General features: G+C 38.6%; 2 protein-coding genes across 2 annotated transcripts; both read left to right on the top strand.

Moving 5' to 3' along the window:
• Nucleotides 1-2,799: 2,799 nt before the first annotated feature.
• Nucleotides 2,800-6,570, top strand: LOC134497280 (olfactory receptor 5AN6-like; the record flags this gene model as incomplete). The annotated part of the gene is made up of 2 exons (XM_063302947.1): nucleotides 2,800-3,717; nucleotides 6,562-6,570. Coding segments are annotated over exons 1-2 (927 nt in total), but the record flags the coding sequence as incomplete, so codon positions are not given.
• A 3,100-nt stretch (nucleotides 6,571-9,670) lies between these two features.
• LOC134496370 (olfactory receptor 10A7-like) lies at nucleotides 9,671-10,609 on the top strand. Its single transcript, XM_063302102.1, has one exon. It carries the CDS (start codon nucleotides 9,671-9,673, stop codon nucleotides 10,607-10,609), a length of 939 nt encoding a protein of 312 aa, XP_063158172.1.
• The last annotated feature ends 11,362 nt before the right edge of the window (nucleotides 10,610-21,971 follow it).

Raw genomic sequence — 21,971 nt, 5'->3', positions numbered from 1 at the left:
AGAAAAAATAGTCTCATGTAGAAAGAGTGAATTTTAGCATGTTCTTGAAGGTTATGAGGCTCATTGCATCATAGCAGTTCTTCCAAGAGCCAATCAGCAACAAATCCCCAAGCTCATGTGAAATATTTTAATTATCCAATAATTAAAAATAATAATAATAACATCCTCCTCAGGCCAGCCCAAATACCTAATAAGGAGGGATGTTATTTCCCTGGATCACCAACTAGTATAAAAAAGGATGATGTAATATCACCTGGACACAACACACTGAGAATGGTTTATTACTATACCTTCCCTCCAGCATCCTTTGTTATTAATGGCACACTCTGGAACACCTCTGATATAAGAAGGAATGACTATAGGTGAGAGCTAATCTTATATGCTGATTTTCTTTGTTTCCAAGATTATCATCCTATACTGACTAGAAACAATTGTTTCAACAATGCAACAACTTTGGGCTGGGCTGGAAATGGTATCTGTCTTCATAATATGTATTCATTAGTCTATTTCCATTAAGGAAAAAAAAGAAAGAAAGAAAACTCTTATTTTCATCCACTTCCCCAATTTTGTGTCTTCATCTTTGGAAAACTATACATCAAATATGCTTAATTGCCATATTTATCATATTTCTTTTGTGCAGTTTTTATATATGTGATGCTCAATAAAGGTTGGTGTCATTTCTTTTAAGTACACTGTCAATTATTCTGGTGGCACCTTTTCCATCTACAACTTTTATTTAAAAAACATAGGTTTTCATGAGCTGCAGCTTATTCATCAAATGCATCTGATAAATTGTTAGTTGGAATAAATGCTACCAGACTCATGATTTTTTTTTTTGCCATCATAGACAATATGAGTCTTCTCCTACATTGTTAATAATTTTCACTCAAGTTAGATTTAGAAAAGATGTACATACAATTTAAATTGTAATCCTTCTGTATGTATACTTCTTAAGAAGAAAATTTCATTGAATATAGTGAGATTAATATCTCAGTAATTCTGAATCATGGGACTGATTGGACAATTAATTTTTAGAAATGATCTAAACACCTTTCTTCTGGTGCACTTTTTTGCTTAGGGCAGCAAACAACGAAAGAAAGAAAGAAAGAAAGAAAGAAAGAAAGAAAGAAAGAAAGAAAGAAAGAAAGAAAGAAAGAAAGAACAGATGAAATAATTCTAAATTTAATTTCACTGAATAAAAGTTCACCATCTACAAAACTTAGTTTTACAGGAACAAAAAACAAGAACAAAAAATAACAAAGAAAACATTTCACAGGGCAAGATGTTCCATAACTAGTATGAGACCATCAAGAACAACCTTCCTCTTGCTGCAGCAGAAACATGTTTTTCTTATGAATTGGCAACATAGAGAGAGCAAAGATCCTTTTTAGAAGATCTTAAGGAGCAGGCAGAGTGGAACAGTAGGTCATACAGCAATTCCTAAGCCATCTAGAACCTTCAAGGTATCATTGATTTGTGTCCAGAAGTGTACTGACTAACAGTGTGGTTGTTTCAGACCAGTAATATGATTCCATGAACAGGTATAAGGCAGGAAATATAGGAGGCTTGATCTTCTCTAAAGCAGGAATTCCTGGAATATTAATCTGCTCCTAGAAACAAATTATTTTTATGTCCAATTGATTTCTGATCAACCTCATTCCCTTTTCTAAAGGGACATGCACCTACCCACACATGCACCCACCTCCACATTCATTCATTCATTCTTTCTTTCATACATTTATTTATTTATTTGTATTAGTCAAATTTTGCTACCGCCCATCTCCCCCAAAAGAGGGACTCTGGGCAGTTTACAATAAAATTAAAACTATAATAACAAACAATTAAGATCCTATAAAAACAATTTACAAATATAAAATACAATATAAGTAAGTATAAAATCCAAGAGTTAAAAAATTCTAATCAGGTGGGATTACATACATTTCTCACCTAATCCTCTGTTCAGTTACTTTCATAACCATTTTTTTTCTATTGTTCATTCCCTTTTGCTTATTCCTTCCTCTGTTGTTTTGTCACAGATAAGTTCCTTTTCTTTAAAGCCAGGGTTTTCAACTGCAGTTTTCTTTAGTCATTCCATCTCAATTATTTATTAACACTATTTTCTGGGAGATGGGCAGTGATAAAATCTGGTAAATAAATAAATAAAATATGAGGATAATATTGATATGTATCTCTCTTCTTCCTAACTTTTTTTCTCTAGAAACAGAATTCTCTCACTCTACTTGGGACTAAATGAAGTATGAATGTCTCTTAGTAGTATAGCAAACAACATCTATTAATCTCTCCTTATTAATCCGACATCTTATTCAGTGGTCCTATGTATTCAGATATCACAAGTGTGCTGCCTGGTCATTGTATGGACACACATCAATTATATTGCGACACAAAAGTTTACTTGAATCTTAGTGATTCAGTGGAAGTGATCTCAGCAAATTTACAGGGAAAATCCTCTGAACTCTGGATTTCCTCACTTAATGCTTCTGGACAGAATCAAATCAGACTTACATGGAATAACACAATCCTAATGCTGCATCACAAGATTTAGCCATGAACTGACTTCAACCATTTTTCTACAACTCTATTTGTACCTGATTCCATATGAAGAAGTTGAGGGAGAGTAGATTTCTAGTTAGATAATTAACCCCAAACTATCAATACATTTCAAATTTGCAATCCATTTGATTCTTGTTATTTTACAGGACTGATGTGGCCTGCCATGGATTTGATTCATAAGGAATACACAGAAAGGAAAGAAGATTCTGAGAATTATTGAATGGAAGAATGTTCAATACACAGAAAGGAAACCAGACAATCATCTCGGAATTCATCCTTATGGGTTTTGCAACTCTCCCTGAGTTACAGCCTCTTCTTTCTCTGTTATTCCTGATGATATATCTTGCAACAATAACTGGGAACCTCCTCATTATATTGCTAGTTATAGCTGACCACCATCTTCACACACCCATGTACTTTTTCCTGGGGAATCTGTCCTGCCTGGAAACTTGCTATAGTTCAATCATCTTGCCAAAAATGTTGGCCAATTTGTTTGATAGTCAGAGGTCCATTTCTTTTACTGGATGCATGATCCAATTTTATCTGTTTGGTTCTTGTGTTTGTATAGAGACTTACCTCCTGGCAACCATGTCCTATGACCGCTATCTGGCCATTTGTAGACCTCTACGTTATACTTCCATCATGCATGGGATGTTTGGTGTCCAGATCATGACTGGAGTGTGGATTGGTTCTTTCCTAGCTAATTGCCTTACAGTGTCTCTGATGGCTCAGTTATCATTCTGTGGCCCCAATGTCATAAATCATTACTTTTGTGATTTGATTCCACTTGAAAAACTCTCTTGTAGTGACACAAGCCTGATTGAACTTGTTACCTTTCCCATGAGTTTCATTTTCACTGTCATCCCATTTCTACTAACTCTTACATCCTATATTTGCATTATTGACACAATTCTAAAAATATCTTCTGCTACCGGAAGGCAGAAGGCCTTTTCCACCTGTTCTTCTCATCTTGTGGTGGTTTGTCTTTTTTATGGTACACTAATAGTTGTCTACTTGTTGCCAGATACACCCACTCTAAGACACCTCAATAAAGTATTTTCTGTTTTCTACACCATCTTGACTCCTCTGATCAACCCCTTGATCTATAGTGTAAGAAATCAAGAAGTCCACAAAGCCCTAAGGCGAGTTGGATACAAAATAATACAGGGTCTTAGGATGCAAGCTAATACATTATCATAGCTCACTGAAATTGATTGTCTTCTACTTTTATAGTGTCTGTTGTGTTGAACTGTGTCACTTTTCCTTCATCAACAAAAATCTATTTAAGCTAAAACCTTCCAACATTATTGTGCAAGATTCTGCTGCAAGTCGCATTCTTATATTTAAAGTTTTTAATAATTTGCAATCCAAATGCCCTATTAAGAAGAATGACTCCTCTAACATCACACTCTGAACAACTCTTTCCTTAGGGTAGCATACTTGATTACTTCCATATAAATGTTGCATAATCTACTTGTATTTTTTTCCTTAATACTGTATGGACATCTTTATCCTAATTAATCAATGCTTCATAGTGAGATTTTAAAAGTTTTGTTAATATACTTGGAGAAAATCCATGTTAAGGGTTAAATAAGTGAGTTGCAAGTATTTCAGCTCATCAATGGTAAAAATGAATAAATGGTTTAAATCCCATATTTTTCCCATCATTATTCACCATATTTTTCCCATCATTATGTCACTAATGATGGATGGTTTGGAGCCAGGGGGTGAATTGGGCATAGTTGTGCTGCAAGACTGTATCTACTTACGTAGCAGTTTGATTCCTGTCTTTGTTTTCATTTGTCCAATTAACCCATATAAAACTGATAGCTCACCAAACACAGCATAAAACACATGTTTTCGGTGACAGTTTTATATTTTCTGATGTAGGTAGACAGAGTTGTTGTCTGATACATAACTTTAAAAAGTTATGTATCAAAAATGCTTGCCACTTTACTCTACAACACTCAGAGATCTACCAGCAGATTCAGAGCAAACTTCTATCTACCTCCACATTACACTTGATTACAACCCAATTATTTGAGAACAGAACTGTATTTAAATAATTAAACAAAGGACACTGATACAACCTAAGGCAGATATGTTAAGTTTCTTTGTTGTTTATTCGTTTAGTCGCTTCCAACTCTTCGTGACTTCATGGACCAGCCCACGCCAGAGCTTCCTGTCGGCTGTCAACACCCCCAGCTCCCCCAGGGACGAGTCCGTCACCTCTAGAATATCATCCATCCATCTTGCCCTTGGTCGGCCCCTCTTCCTTTTGCCTTCCACTCTCCCTAGCATCAGCACCTTCTCCAGGGTATCCTGTCTTCTCATTATGTGGCCAAAGTATTTCAGTTTTGCCTTTAATATCATTCCCTCAAGTGAGCAGTCTGGCTTAATTTCCTGAAGGATGGACTGGTTGGATCTTCTTGCAGTCCAAGGCACTCTCAGAATTTTCCTCCAACACCACAGTTCAAAAGCATCGATCTTCCTTCTCTCAGCCTTCCTTATGGTCCAGCTCTCGCAGCCATACGTTACTACGGGGAACACCATTGCTTTAACTATGCGGGCCTTTGTTGTCAGTGTGATGTCTCTGCTCTTAACTATTTTATCGAGATTGGTCATTGCTCTTCTCCCAAGGATTAAGCGTCTTCTGATTTCCTGACTGCAGTCAGCATCTGCAGTAATCTTTGCACCTAGGAATACAAAGTCTTTCACTGCTTCTACATTTTCTCCCTCTATTTGCCAGTTATCAATCAAGCTGGTTGCCATAATCTTGGTTTTTTTGAGGTTTGGCTGCAAGCCAGCTTTTGCACTTTCTTCTTTCACCTTCATCATAAGGCTCCTCAGTTCCTCTTCACTTTCAGCCATCAAAGTGGTATCATCTGCATATCTGAGATTGTTAATGTTTCTTCCAGCGATTTTAACTCCAGCCTTGGATTCCTCAAGCCCAGCTTGTCGCATGATGTGTTCTGCATACAAGTTGAATAGGTAGGGTGAGAGTATACAGCCCTGCTGTACTCCTTTCCCAATCTTAAACCAGTCCGTTGTTCCGTGGTCTGTTCTTACTGTTGCTACTTGGTCGTTATACAGATTCTTCAGGAGGCAGACAAGATGACTTGGTATCCCCATACCACTAAGAACTTGCCACAATTTGTTATGGTCCACGCAGTCAAAGGCTTTAGAATAGTCAATAAAACAGAAATAGATGTTTTTCTGAAACTCCCTGGCTTTTTCCATTATCCAGCGGATATTGGCAATTTGGTCTCTAGTTCCTCTGCCTTTTCTAAACCCAGCTTGTACATCTGGCAATTCTCACTCCATGAACTGCTGAAGTCTACCTTGCAGGATCTTGAGCATTACCTTACTGGCATGTGAAATGAGTGCCACTGTTCGATAGTTTGAACATTCTTTAGTGTTTCCCTTTTTTGGTATGGGGATATAAGTTGATTTTTTCCAATCTGATGGCCATTCTTGTGTTTTCCAAATTTGCTGGCATATAGCATGCATTACCTTGACAGCATCATCTTGCAAGATTTTGAACAGTTCAGCTGGGATGCCGTCGTCTCCTGCTGCCTTGTTATTAGCAATGCTTCTTAAGGCCCATTCAACCTCACTCTTCAGGATGTCTGGCTCTAGCTCACTGACCACACCGTCAAAGCTATCCCCGATATTGTTATCCTTCCTATACAGGTCTTCTGTATATTCTTGCCACCTTTTCTTGATCTCTTCTTCTTCTGTTAGGTCCTTGCCATCTTTGTTTTTGATCATACCCATTTTGGCCTGGAATTTACCTCCGATGTTTCTAATTTTCTGGAAGAGCTCTCTTGTCCTTCCTATTCTATTGTCTTCTTCCACTTCCGTGCATTGCTTGTTTAAAAATAATTCCTTATCTCTTCTGGCTAACCTCTGGAATTTTGCATTTAATTGGGCATATCTCCCCCTATCACTGTTGCCTTTTGCTTTCCTTCTTTCTTGGGCTACTTCTAGTGTCTCAGCAGACAGCCATTTTGCCTTCTTGGTTTTCTCTTTCTTTGGGATGTATTTTGTTGCCGCCTCCTGAACAATGCTGCGAACTTCTGTCCAGCGTTCTTCCGGGACCCTATCTACTAAGTCCAGTCCCTTAAATCTATTCTTCACCTCCACTGCATATTCCTTAGGAATATTAGTGAGTTCATATCTAGCTGATCTGTGGGTCTTCCCTAATCTCTTTAGTCTGATCCTAAATTGTGCAAGAAGAAGTTTGTGATCTGAACTACACTCAGCTCCAGGTCTTGTTTTTACCAACTGTACAGATGTCTGCCACCTTTGGCTGCAAAGGATGTAGTCAATCTGATTTCGGTGTTGTCCATCTGGTGAAGTCCAAGTATAAAGCCATCTCTTAGGTTGTTGGAGTTAAGTTTCTATCTATCCAGTATTCATTTTATCATTTTTAAGGGTTCTATATCTAGATCTGCCATATGAATTTAACATATGGAGATGAGTCAGACACTCCATTGCTACATGCTTTTATTTTTTTATAGAAAAACAAAAAAGAACAAAATATTCTCAATTGACAAGACTCTGGAAAAATACATGTCACCATCCCTTGTCAACACTTACAAAGTTTATTTAAATTGAATACTGCTTTCTAACTATTTCCTTGAAAAAGTTTTACTCAGTCTGCCTTATTGCTAATATTAATTTTAGAAAAAAAAAAAAAAGGCTGAGATCCTTATTAATAATATCTAAAAAAAAATCCAGCAGTTGACATATAAAACTGTAGTATAATCCCAAAGGTTAGAATTTTTCTGCTTCTCCCCACCCCACAACTTCTCTCCTTGACTTGCCCTAATATAAAAAAGAAAATCTGACTTTTTTATATTAGGGCAAGTCAAGGAGAGAAGGTGTGGAGTGGGGAGAAGCAGAAAAACTCTAAAGTTTGGGATTATATTACGGTTTTATATGTCAACTGCTGGATTTTTTTTAGATATTATTAATAAGGATCTCAGCCTTTATTCTTTTTTTCTAAAATTAAGGAAATTTGTTACTAACAAAGGAAAGCAAGCACAGATGAACTGTTCAGTTCACTTGCCAACCATTTTGAATATATAATGGTAAAGAAATCATCTTCATGTATATTTTGGAGTATACATAACCTTTGCAGATAGTTTGTTGCTAATGGACTGCATGACTAAAGAAGACTCCACAATAATTTTGTGGCATGGGGAAGACGGAGAAAAGAAACTTGCATTCCAGGGACAAAGCATGAATGGAACAGATCAGAGATGTTGCCTAGGAACATAATTATTTTTGAGGTAAATATTTATGCATCTATCATGTCAGATTTTCATTTTATCTGTAGTGTGCAGGAAATAATATTACGTGTTTATTTTATCAGATTTTTTACTACCAGTAACTTGGCATGTTATGGGGATTAATTGATGGGAAATAAGATACAGACTACATAAATGTGATGGATTCTTTTTGGATGGATCAGACCTATGAAAGTGAGAGAATCCATCTTCTCTTTATTGTAAATCAGTTCTAAGGTTTAAGAAGAAGTATTAACTTTTGTGAAATTTTAGAATCTTTTTAATGCTGGAGCAAAAATTTAGTTGTACAGAATTATTACCTCAGGAGTAGGTGTTCAAACTGAAAATAACACTGTTGTGTCAATTTATCAATATATTTTTGGTACGGATTAAAAAAAAAAATACTGCAGGTTTGAGAAATATAACAAATAGTCCAAAGATCTGGGATGCCAAGGAGTTATCTTAATGTGGATTAAGATTCAAGTTACCAAAACACCCCTCTTCAGAATATACATACTTATGGAACCTAAAGGATGGCTTAGACTACAATTTTTATAGACCTATACTGTGTGGATATTAACTATCACATTTAAGTGAAAAATCCTTGTTCAAAACAGAAGACATTAATTCTTTGTGTGTTACTAGTCAGAGGTCTTCTGCTTCCTACACAGACTATGTAATTTCATTGTCTTTCCTAATAGATTTTAAGAAATGTCTGCTAATATGTGTATCTTTTAAAAATGATAAAGGAACAGATTATGATTGCCTCCTTTAAGAAGAAGGGTCAGGCTGGCTGCTGATGGAAACAGAATGCTAGGTGTGACAAACCTCAGCTGTGTCAGGCAAGACATCCTCAAGTTTGTATTTTGATATGATGATGCTGATTTAAAAACCATCAACTAAGAACTGTTACACTTGAAGAGTGAAGCTTGATCATTTCCTGAAATATGAGAATTCAGGGTAACTTAGAATTATAACATGAACTTTCTTGACTTTTTATTTTAAAAAAAAATGGTAGCACTGCCTGGTTTTATTATTTGAAATATAAATCCTTAGAATTTCAAATTGGCAATCTGTACTTGGATCTGAGAAGATACAGGACATGTCACAGCTATTAATTTGGAAGAGGTAAGCATCTTTAGTTCTTTCCATTGACCTGTGTAGATGCTCACCTGCTCACAAGCAAAGCTAAAATCTAGTGGGGTGATGGGACACATACCTGATCCAATATCAGACAAGACACTCAGAAAATGTGAAGCTTTTAGAATGTAGAACTACAAGGGAATTGTAATAATAGTCCTAGGTAAAGATTTGATTCAGTATAATGAAGACCTCTTTGCATCATTCAGATCAGATTTACAAACTGTAATGGTGACCTGATCAGATGGCTCAAAATCTCCTGGATCTCTCCAAACTGATTCAGAAATGTTGTGGCTTTTCTCCTGCCTCTCAGTTTTGGAAAATGTATAGTCTTGAAACTTGTATCCCACATATGGAGAACACTGACGGCAGTTAAGTGGTGTGATAGGCTCTCTGATACAGACATAAGTAGCCAGCCAGTCAATTTGTTAACTTTAATATCATAGAACATCAATATGTGACATTCTTTATTGTGATGTGGTTAGTATGTTAAGAATTATAATATCTGTTCTTTCCGAATGTCTAGATCTGCCAACAAGCTGTTCACTAAATGTACTCCAACATTTGCCTCAATCATCAGAGAGAAGAGAAGAAGGGAAAATGGGACTAGTGAAGTTCTTCAAACTGTTTTTCAGAACCTTCTTGATAACCATTAGTAGGAAAGAATGGATGTAAATCAGTCAAGTGTTACAACATTCATTCTTTTGGGATTTAACAATCTTCCTCAAATGAGAATACTCTTCTTTACATGTTTTTTTATCATATATACTTTATCTATTGTAGGGAACCTACTTATTGTTCTACTCGTAGTAACTGACCAACATCTTCATACCCCCATGTATTTCTTCCTTGTTAACTTGTCTTGTTTGGAGACCTGTTATATTTCAACCATCCTGCCCAGGATGCTGGCTAGTTTTGTAACTGGAGATCAGTCTATATCTGTCTGTGGATGCATTGTACAATATTTCTTTTTTGGAGTTTTTGCAGCCACTGAATGCTATCTTCTAGCAATGATGTCTTATGATCGATATTTAGCAATATGCAAACCATTGCATTACACCACTCTCATGAATGGTAGACTCTGTCTCCAGCTGGCTCTCATATCTTGGATTAGTGGCCTATTGACCAATATTATCATAACTTCATTTTTGTTGGAACTTACCTTCTGTGGACCCAATGAAATTGACCATTTCTTTTGTGATGTATATCCAGTGGCAAATCTTTCCTGCAGCAATACACAAATTGTAAATCTTGCTACATTTATACTAGGATTCATGGCTATAGGGCCCCCATTTCTCCTAACAATGGCCTCCTATATCTATATTCTTTACACCGTTTTGCAAATGAAATCTAAAACAGCACAGCAGAAGGCCTTCTCTACCTGTTCTTCTCATCTCATTGTAGTGTCATTTTTCTATGTTTCACTATTCCTTGTCTATGTTGTCCCTGAAACAGAAAGACTGAAAGAGCTACATAAGATCTTATCTCTGTTCTACACTGTCCTGACTCCAATGCTCAACCCCATCATCTACAGTTTGAGAAACAGAGAAGTGAAGGAAGCCTTCTTTAAAACTGTTAGAAAATACAGTAGTAGAGTTTTATAGTATCATAACATCTCAATTGCTGTGGTGAACTGCAGTTTAAGATGGGGTATAGCAGTTCTGTTGCTATGGGGACTAATGTGCTCAAGGGGTCCTCCCTTGATGTACTGTATGCCAAATCTTTTACCTTATTTTATCTTAGATATTATTTTAGTATTTAAAATAATGTCTCCACCTCTGGCATCAACTTTATTTCAGAACAGTCTCTGGCACTGCATAGTCCTAACATAAAGCTCATAATTTGTTATAAAATGTTCATTCCCACCTATCCTTACAAAAGAGTCATGGTATGGAGCAACTTAGAAGAACTAAAATGTATGTGGCACTGTTATTGATGTCATATAATTATTGTTTATATTATTTATATTATTATTACTATTGTGATATAGATTTATTACTTTATGTATTATTTCTTATTCTATACCCCTTTATAAAGTGTTTAGATTTGTTTTTTTGATGGAAATAACATAAAACACTTGTAAATAAAGAAATTGCCAGGAGACATTTTGGTTTCTGATAAATTGTTTGGCTGTATCTGATCCTGGCCACCCTGGTAGCCATTTTATGAATCACCATGTTCCCCCATGGCAATAATTTCATGAAGTACTTAAAACATTCTTGCAGAATTACAAATGTGCTTGCTAATTCAAATGTGTGTATATCCCAGTGCCTTTGAAACACCTGGATATTGGTCATTTAGTAAGAATACCTCAATCTCCTCTTCATGAGTGCTCAAAAGAGGGTGTATTAATCTGTACTATTGCCAATGGGACTACAATGGGCACTTTAGAAGGATATGTGAAACAGACTCAACCTCCATGTTTGAGCAAATATATAGTCATACGGAAGTTTGGAATATTGATCAGCTGTCACCCTAGAAGGGAGAGCATCTATACAGGCCAGCGAGAGGTCCCTTTCATGTGGGGCATACAGAATTTTATAAAAGTAATTGGGGAGTGTCCAAGAGGAGACAGCAATTTGTCGATAAGGGAGATGGGAAAGTTTGGTTCTGTCTATCTGAATGTCTAAATCCCATACCCTCTGCTTAAGTTCTACTAAGTTTTTTTCTAGACCCAAATGAAGTAGGGCTGGTATTGACAGTATTGAAAGTCCACACTGTCTCAGATCTTGGTCTATTTGTTTTGTCAGAGTAGAGTAGACTGATGCATATCGTATGGAATGAGATGTGCCATTAAGATTCCCCAAATGATTTGTTTTTCCCAGAATCTTAGCAAACATAATCTTGCCCAGGCCTTGAATAAGATGCACCTTGGCTCTAATCTGATAATGACATGGTAAAGGTCTTAAGGAACTTTTTAGGTACTGTGCCAAAGAATGCCTTGAAATAAACTACCCCAAAACAAAGAGTTTTGGACTCTTCCAGAAGATGCTCTAATAATCCATCAAGCTGGACAGTTAATGGCAAACTCATCGAGCAGGTGAAATAATTTAATACTTAGGTATTTACTTTCAGTCTTCTTCTCAAGAACGAATACAAATAAAATTCTTAAAATCAGTAGCACATATTCCTTACCTGACTTCAGTAATAATTCAATAATGACAATAACCTGAGAATATCAATTGTTTTTTTCCTCTAATTTTATGTAAACATATAGTAAAATCTCCAAAATTCCAAAAAACACAACTGGACCTTACAGGACAATTTTCTACTTAGAAATAGGTTATATTCATATGGGAAAAAAAGAAAAAAAAACTAGTATATTTGATGAGGGACTGGTGTTTGTCATTGCTCCTAATTTCACAAAGCTGATATTTTATTTTTATCCTTATTAATTACTCTACAAGAGTGGGCAACTTAAGTTTTTTCTTTTTTTCAGAAAAAGGAATTTTCTTTGAAGTTCTTATGAGTGGCTTATAATGTTCTTGCACTTATGGAGTTACAAAATGGTCAAGGGAAGTGTATGAATGTCCTGTGTTTCATTGTACATTCCACTCTTCAGTGTTCTGCAACTTCCTTGGCTAAGAAGAGCTTAAACTTTCTAGCCTGGGGCCTAGAAAAAGACCAAACTGATTCTCTGGAAGTGATTAATGTGCCATAAAACAAAGAAGCTACAAATAGATGAAAGAAGCAGGTTGAAAACATTTTTCACCTGCCAGTAGTGGATTGGATTGGATGTGGAGGTTAAACAGGCTACAGTAGTTGCAACTCAGTTTTGCCAGGGTAGTTCAGTCATAAAATAATGGTCTATCACACTGGGTTCACTGAAGTAGAACTGGGCTATCAGAAACACAATGATGCTATAAACTATCAAACTATTTATCCATGCCCCAATCATAAGCCTGAAACAAGTTTCCTAGTAGAAGCATAGAACAAAGGTCTACATATTGTCAATTCATATGCCATTGCTACAAGGAAAAATGTTTCTGTAACTGCTCATAATCAAAGAATTAATATTGGGCTAGGCACTCCTTCACAGTAATGGTTCTGTGTACTGTTAACAAATTACTCAACATTTTTGGCAAGAGACCAGGAGTTGAGTTAGGTTTTCCTAGTACAGCTTTTAAAAGGTAAATTCCTTTCATGTAAATTCTTTTTTTAAAGCATAGCATTGCTTGCATGTACTTTACAATATTTTTTTTTCCCTTCAGACTTTTGTGTCTGTGTGATTGAGAGGAATAAAGGTAAGAATGAAGAATGCAAATATGTTGCACAATATAGCAAAAATGCCCCATATCTGAGATGAAAACTGTCAGCACCTGATCATTTGAGCATTCACACAATCACAGTCAGGAGGCTGGGATTCCTTTAACTGTTTTAATGAAGCATAATGAATGGTACAGAAGGCAAGCTGTGAATAAAGTTTTCCCATGCAAACCTAACTTAAAACTACTTTTCCTTAGCTAGTCCCCTTTCCCACAAACCATGTCACTCCCCCACCCATCTAGATGGTACTTCTGGCATATCTCAGTTCTGAGTCCTTGATGATCTCTTATAGCCGTAATAAACCAGCTCACACTCCAACTTCACACCCCCTCCCACCTGGCAACATGGATTCCATTCCCTGGAGCAGGAAATGATGGGAGATGCCCTGATAAGGGGTTTCACAAACCCTTGATTGGGGGGATGTGACATACCGTCCCCCCCAAGAAAAATTAAAACAAGCATAATCAGTGACAAAATATATAATAAAAGATTAAAAAAATAGATGAAACAGTGAGATTAATAAGGAAAAGGTTTAGAAGGGTACTTTGCATGAAACTTGCGAGTTATAACAGGAGCATTAACATGACATGCAGGAACCCACTCAGGATCTGGGAACTGTTTCCATTGAATCAAATATTGCAAAGATCTGCAAAAAATATGAGTCCAGAGTGTCTTTGACTTCAAAGTGTTGATGGCCATCAGTCATGATGGGTGGAGGGGTTGCTTCAGGCTGGTGCCACTTAGAATGTTCCGGTGCAGGTTTAAGCAAGCGGCACTGAAAAACAGGGTGAAGTCGTTTAAGAGTGGGGGGTAATTGCAACTGAACAGTCACAGGGTTAATAATCTTTGTAATAGGAAAAGGACCACTGAACTTAGGAGACAGCTTCTTAGAAGGTTGTTGAGAACGCAAAAACATAGTGGAGAGATAAACAAGATTGCCCACTGTAAATTTCCACTCAGGGCATCTGTGACAGTCAGCAAATTTCTTATGAGTTTCATGTGTGTGATCTAATGCCTGTTGGATTACCGGCCAATTGGTGGCAATCTGTGCAGCCCAGTACAGAGGAGTTGGGCAAAGACTGTAAGTCCAATTCAGGGATAGGAACGAAGTCTTGGCCATAGACGATGTGGAAAGGGAAAATCCAGTGCTTTGGTGAACTGCATTATTATAAGCAACATCTGCAAAAGGAAGGAGGTCAACCCAATTATCTTGCTGAAAGCTAATATAGCAGCAAAGGAATGGTTCTAGAGTAGACTGAGCTCATTCAGTTGCCCCATCTGTTTCCAGATGGCTAGATGAGCTCAATGATTGCTGGACTCCAATTAATTTCAAAAATGTCCACCAAAATTTAGAAGTAAATTGGACAACCCTGTCAGAAATTACACGCCTGGGACATCTGTGAATTCTGTAGATGTGTGTGAGAAAGAGCTTGGCTAATTGCTGAGCAGTTGGAACTTTAGCACAATGAGCTTGCTTTGAAAACAAATCAATCACAGTCCAAATAACAGTCTTGTTTTTACTCTCAGGAAAATCCACAATAAAATCCATGGCAATTTCTTTCCAGGGAGCCTTGGGGGAGGCTACGGGTTGTAAAAGTCCCTGCTTTCCCCCCTTCCCCCACTTCCTCTTTGCTTGGGCACAGATGTTGCATGATGTGATGTAGGACTGTACATCAGCATGGAGGGAGGGCAACCAAAATTGGTGTCTCACCAAGTGAAGAGTTTTTGTGAAAGCAAAATGACCAGCAGATTTAATATCATGGGAATGGTGTAAAACAGTCTGGCGAAGAGACTCCTGCACATAGTTTTTGCCATTGCAGTACCAGATGTTGTCAATTTCAGTTAATTGGGCTTTGTTACATTGTAGCCAGGAATCATTAGGGAGCGCCCAAAGCAGCTCCTCTTTTAGATCAGCTTGCACTTTCACTTTCCCAGGTACTGCTTGTTTGCACATTACACAGGCCAGTCCAAGCTGGTGCTGAGAAAAAAACTGTGTCTACAATCTGAGTTTGGGCAGTATGATATTGAGGGAGGTGAGAAAGCACATCAGCCAAAAAATTCCTCTTGCCTGGAAGGAAATTTAGCGGAAAATTAAAATGGCTAAAAATTTGAGCCCAACGAATCTGTTTGCCATTCAATTTCCTGGGGGTTTGTAAAGCTTGGAGATTTTTGTGATCAGTCCACACTTCAAAGGGATGATGAGCACCCTCTAGCAAATGCCTCCAATGTGTGAGAGCAATTTTTACAGCAAAAGCCTCCTTTTTCCAAACTGGCCAGTTATGCTCAGAGTCAGAAAACCTGTGGGAGAGGTAAGTCCAGGGGCAGGGAAAACCTGAGTCATCCTTTTGAACTAAAACAGCTCTGATGGTTGTATCAGAAGCATCTGCTTGTACAATAAAGGGACAATGGGGATCAGGATGAGCCAAGATAGGTTCCCTTGTAAAAAGAAGCTTTAAGCAGTCAAAAGCTTCCTGACAAGCAGAAGTCTGGGTGAGTTTAGCTCCAGGGGAGGTAACTTTCTGGATCTTCCCCCTCCCCCAAGTTTTCAATAAGTCAGTCAAAGGCAAAGCAATACAAGCAAACTAGGGTATAAAATTTATGTAATAATTGGTGAAGCCTAGAAAACTTAAGTTGCCACCTGGTACGAGGAGGTTCCCACCCCATAATGTCTTGTACTTTGGCTGGATCCATTTCAACCCCTTGAGAAGAAATATGATAGCTCAGATAGTCCATCTGGGACTCATGAAACTTGCATTTAGAGAGCTTGGCATACAGCTTAGCATCCCGTAGTTTGCGCAAGTCCTTTTTGACAAGCTGAACATGGTCTTTAAAGTTGTCAGAACAGATTAAAATGTCATCCAAGTAAACCAGGACCCTTTTGTACAAGTGTTCATGAAGGACCTCATTAATGTATTGCATAAATACTCCAGGAGCTCCAGCCAACCCAAATGGGAGGACTTTGTACTGATAGGAACCCAAAGGGCAATTAAACGCTGTTTTCCATTCATCCCCCTCCCGGATTCGAATTCTAAAGTAGGCTTCTCTGAGGTCAGGTTTGGTGAATATCTTCCCCTGAGACAGGTATGACAGTTTGTCTTTTATTAGGGGTAAAGGTTATTAATTGTTTATTGAGATGGCATTTATTCCATGGTAGTAGGTACAGAGTCTCAGAGAGCCATCTTTTTTAGCCTGAAAAAGTACCAGGACAGCCAGAGGTGAATTGGCAGGCTCAATGAACCCTCTGTCCAAGTTTTTATCAATGAATTCCCTGAGAACTTGCTTCTCAGTTTCTGACATAGCATACATTTTAGGTTTAGGCAGTTTAGCCTTTGGATCAATTTCAATTGTACAGTCAGTATTCCGGTGAGGGGATAACTGGTCACATGGTGAAAGTCTGCATACTCAGGTGAAATGTCAGGCTGGGGAACAGGTTCTGCTGTGGTGGTGTGATTGAGGAGAGTTCCAGCCGCATCCCTCTCTGGCAATGGTGAGGTAAAAAGGTTGCCAAATCCATTTTTAAAAAGCAACGTTCCTGAGTCCCAGTCAATGTGTGGTTTTCTACTTTAAAGCCATGAGAGTCCCAGGATGATAAAATAGTTGGCAATTGGGGCTACAATAAATTGTAAGGTTTCCTTGTTCCCCCCCAACCACATAGCTAAAGTCTCAGTCCAAAATTCCACGGGACCACCGTGGGCAACCAAACCCCCCATCTGGGTGAAAATAATGGGATTTGTTAGTCTTTTGGTTTTAAGACTCAATGTGTCAATTAGAGCAGGGTGAATTAAGCATTTTGTGCATCCTGAGTCTAACATAGCTGTCAGGATAGATTTGTGCTTGGTTCTTAAGTTTTTTAGTTCAACTTTGAGCAACAAGGTGGGGCAATCATCACTCACCAGAGGGTCTTCTTGGTCATCTATGTCAGAAGTAGGCATGCTGTGCCCTGGAATTTCCACCTGCTTGTGGGCGCAATTTAGAACAGGTGAATCTCATTTCCCACTGGCTCCAGTTCCTCCTGTTCAGAGTCTTCACCAGAGTCAACCAGGGTCTTCACCTCTCAATCTTTTCTAGCCAGAGCAGCTGCAGTGGCCACCTTGTGATGAGTCAGTGGAGTTTTGGAGGACTTGGCTGGTCCTTTTGATGTGTTGATCTCCCCTTGTGGGCATTCTGCTGCTCTGTGGGTATCTTTCCCGCATTTGAAACAGCCTGCCCTTTTGCCTGGATGGTCTCTCTGTTCTTCCCTGTCACAAAACAGCTTGTGCTGGATGAAAGGAAATTGGCCTGGGGCTACGGTATTTTTCCCCATTGCCTGCACCCGGAGTTGTCGACAGAATTGGTACTGGATATTTTCTACTTTGCCTGCTAGGTAGATCCATTCTTTCAAAGTGGGGGGGTCCCCGCGGCACAGTGCCCATCTCAGGATTTCTGGCTGCAAGCCCCCTTTGAAGTAATCAATCTTCCTGGTTTCTGACCAGTCCATAACTTTTCTGGCAAGGGCTTTGAGGTCCATGGCATACTCCACCATGGTCCTGCTTCCTTGCCTAAGTTGCTGGATACCGGTCTTAGCTCTCACCTTATCAAGTGGGTCCTTGAAGCAGTCTCTCAGTGCCCTCATGAATTCATGCAGGTTGTTCAGCTCTGGGGCCATGGCATTATGCAGTTGCACAAACAACTCCACTGCAGGTCCCTGAAGCCTGGTGCTGACCTGGCTTACTTTCTTGCACTCAGTGGGAAAGCAAGACCCATTCTCCTTCATATAGATGGACGCTTTGGTTAAGAAAAAATGCTAACTGTCTTGGATCCCCATCAAATTTAACCTGTATGTCCTTTGTGTTCACTGCCAGAGTTGCTCCGCTGGATGCAGTTCTTCCCCACTCACCTTGGCTCTCCTGGTGGCCTCTGCTCCTCTGGCACCTCACTGGGGAATCAAAATCCCACGTCAAAGATAGGGTACACCTCCCTCCTCGTGAGTCTGGTGAGGCCAATCTGGTTAGCTGAGTCAAGATCTCTGCCAGGGGATACGCCATGGTCTCAGGGGTTTTCGACACCTGCTGCAGTATCGTTTCCATAGCAGACATCCTCACCTCCATGGCCCTCATCTCTTGTGGAGTCTCATTGGGGTCTGATATCATCCCATGCGACCCCGGGCTCCTCACTCTTACTTGAGCCTCTACCACTGGTGGGGCTCTCTCTCCTTCTTCCCAGTCACTGGGCTGGGAAGGACCCACCTGTGGATCCTCTATTATCACGCTTGGTGTTTGCGGCTCTCTTAGAAAATTGAGGGAGTGGAGGGCATTTTCCAGCTTGGTAATGTTGAGTTGGGGCTCTATCTCACAATTGCTGTCCCCACTTCCCGAGCTCTCCTCCATCTCAATCTTCTCCTCGGCCACTTTGGCATACAGCACGGTCCTTTCTGAGGATGGCAAAGGTGAAGACTGCTTAGCCTGGGATTTTCTGTGTTTAGGCATTTTTCAATAACTCTCAGCTAAGTTACTGGCATAGGAAGAGTCTTTGAAACTTAATGATTCACAGCTTGATGTCAGCACCTGATCATTCGAGCATTCACACAATCACAGTCCAGGAGACTGGGATTCCTTTAACTGTTTTAATGAAGCATAATGAACGATACAGAAGGCAAGCTGCAAATAAAGTTTTCCCATGCAAACCTAACTTAAAACTACTTTTCCTTAGCTAGTCCCCTTTCCCACAAACTACGTCACTCCCCCTCCCATCTAGATGGTACTTCTGGCGTATCTCAGTTCCGAGTCCTTCATGTTTTCTTATAGCCATAATAAACCAGCTCACACTCCAACTTCACACCCCCTCCCACCTGGCAACATGGATTCCATTCCCTGGAGCAGGAAATGATGGGAGATGCCCTGATAAGGGGTTTCGCAAAATCCTTGATCGGGGGGATCTGACAAAAACATCCCTGCAGCAAGTTGTGCTACATTCATGCATGTACCAGTTTCCAAAAGTACTACTTTCAGAAATATTACCAGAAAAACTGGGCTCCAGGTAACTCTGAACCTTCTGACAACACATCCTTTGATGTGGCTTAATTGCTGTTAATTTCCATATACAGCATGTGTGTGTGTGTGTGTGTGGGTGGGTGTGTAATAAGATATTAATTTTTATTCCAAGAATATACGTATATGTACAATATCTGAACACAACCATATGACATTTTGTGTCCATGGATTGGTTCAAACAAATAATTGGCCTGAAAGTGAAGAGAGAGGAAATATTGGACAACTATAGTGAACCAGTTTCTCGGATTCGGTAGAACATTCAGAGCAACTCACAGCATGGAAAAACATTGAGAACAGCACATGTAAATGTTACATAAGAGACAGCAGAGAATGTTCTGCATCATGATTGCCAAGGAAGATGATTTTTCAAATCCAGAGCCAGTAACAGTTGCTTTGTTAGATATGTTGAAAATGACTGTGGTTTGGTATCTCATCTCTCCACACCCTACACTGTACGCTGCATTTTATTTCTTTTCCCCTCCCTTCCCCTCCCCTCCCTCTCCTCTCTTTTTCTTTTCTAAATGTATTTCTAAATGAAGTTGATCTTATAATCAACTAGACCATCAAATTGCATAGCATATGAGGAGAGTCTGGACTGAATTTTAAAATGCCTAGGACGTTCTACTAGAGATGTCATCATTCTTCTGGTATACTGGACATGTTATAAATATCTATGTGTATATGTATATGTATATGTATATATTTGATATTTGATATTTGATATATAAATAGAAAAGAGTGAGACATAATTACAGTTCATATGAAATCACTAAAATATTGAAGGACTGAGATAGTGTTTGCTTGCCATGTATTTTTTTTTATTTCATATATATATATATATATATATATATACACACACACACATACACATACATACATACATACACATACATACACACACATAAATACATACACATATACATATACATATACATATACACATACATATACATATATATATATATATATATAAAGGTTTACTTATAAAATTGACAGGTAAATCCTTCATGTAATTTTAGAAATAAGAAGATGTAATTTTGTCTGGACTTGCAGGAAATTCAGTCAGGAAGTAGAAAGAATTTCCAGAAATGTACAAACAGTGTATCTATGACTTCTGAAAAAAATCATGCCAACTCTGCACAGTTGAATATTACCCACAGGACAAATCACTTAAAGTGCTCAGAAATAAGTCTCACGGGCTTCCCAGTGTGAACTGCCACATTGTGAGGTGTGACAATTATTAGACCAAACTGTCACTGCAATAGGAACTGACAGTATCAGCAATCTTCCTAGGGAAGATAATTAACTCACAAGAGTAAGCCATGTAACTGAGAGTGAACATCAGAAATAAGGGACACAGAACGTATTCTCGGCACTGAAACTCAGAAATAGCTTTGAGGCCCTGACATACGAAACAGGTTCTGAGCATTCAGAGAAAAAAAGGAGATCTCGTTGAAGAACAGATGAGTTGGAGCTCTGAGGAACTGAGGGAATACAAGTGAACACTCAAAGAGGACAAGGAGAAAACTTGTAATGCGTGTGCAAGATTGTGGGGAAGCTTGGAAAGAATGGGTGAGAAATCAGCAGGTGAATGAGTTGACAGCTTAATAAAAATGGCAACTGAGGCCAGATGGGGAGAAATCTGGGAAACTGCATCTCAAATTATTTAAAAAAGATTCTGCTTGTCAAGGGATTGAGCAAAGGACCATGCTGAGCCGATATTCCACTTCTAGTTGGAATATTTATTGTTTTTACCATAAAAGAGAATCTTGTCAGACTAAACCTATCCTAACTAACCTAAAGGTAAATACCCCAGGAACTCTAAGGCAGGACTACTCTAACTCTCTTTGTCTGACAGTCAAGGTTCTCAAGGCTGTGAGAATGCTTATCTCCTTGGAAGATAATGCTTCCTCCTTCCTCTGGCCTGAAATCCATCACACTGCTTTAATTAACTTAGTATAAATGATACTGGCAAATTGCGATAACAGTATGTCCTTACTCTAGACTAGTATCAAAGAAAGAGTCCATAATGTAGTGGCTACAGGCACTGAATTAGGAGTGAGGTGACAAAGTGTTCTAGTCTACCCTTCAACAACTTGGTGACGATGGTCCAATCACTCTCCTGCAGCCCTGGGAAGAAGGTACTGGCAAACCCCTTCCAACATGTTACTAAGAAAACTGCATGGAGCGATCCTTGGGGTCAACAGAAGTCCAGATTGACCTGAAAGGTCATAATCAGAAGCATTAAAGATACCTAATTAAATTATTTGTGGCTACTGCTTCCTTCCTTACCAATACAAAATTATAAAATAAGACCTTGCTTGTACAAGAAATGTTTATTACCATATTAAAAGTAGCCATTTAAAAAAAATGTACAGGATGGCTCTCAAACATAACAGATACATTTCTAAAACTTGATAAATAAGAAGACTGAAATATTCAAGAACCTGACTTTTGGAAGTATTTTCCTCTAAAAACATCTTAGGCAACTCATATTATTAACACGCATTGGAAGCATTATAAAGAGGGAGGTGGCAGCCAAGAAATTTTAAGAAATTGATAGACTGTGAAGATTAAAACTATCAGAAATGGGGCAATCGGATGCCATTTGGAAAGAAAACATGTTGAGGGAAGGTTTCCAAGAAGTGGATAAGGCAAGCTTTAGACAGAC

This window comes from Candoia aspera, chromosome 4 (genome assembly GCF_035149785.1).
Source record: "Candoia aspera isolate rCanAsp1 chromosome 4, rCanAsp1.hap2, whole genome shotgun sequence".
NCBI lineage: Eukaryota > Metazoa > Chordata > Lepidosauria > Squamata > Boidae > Candoia > Candoia aspera.
Note: the sequence above shows the minus strand (reverse complement) of the source record. Positions and strands in the feature narration are given on the sequence as shown.

What these genes read in the sequence shown, in the direction of transcription:
- LOC134496370 (XM_063302102.1), top strand. Translation starts at nt 9,671, where the DNA reads ATGGATGTAAATCAGTCAAGTGTTACAACATTCATTCTTTTGGGATTT.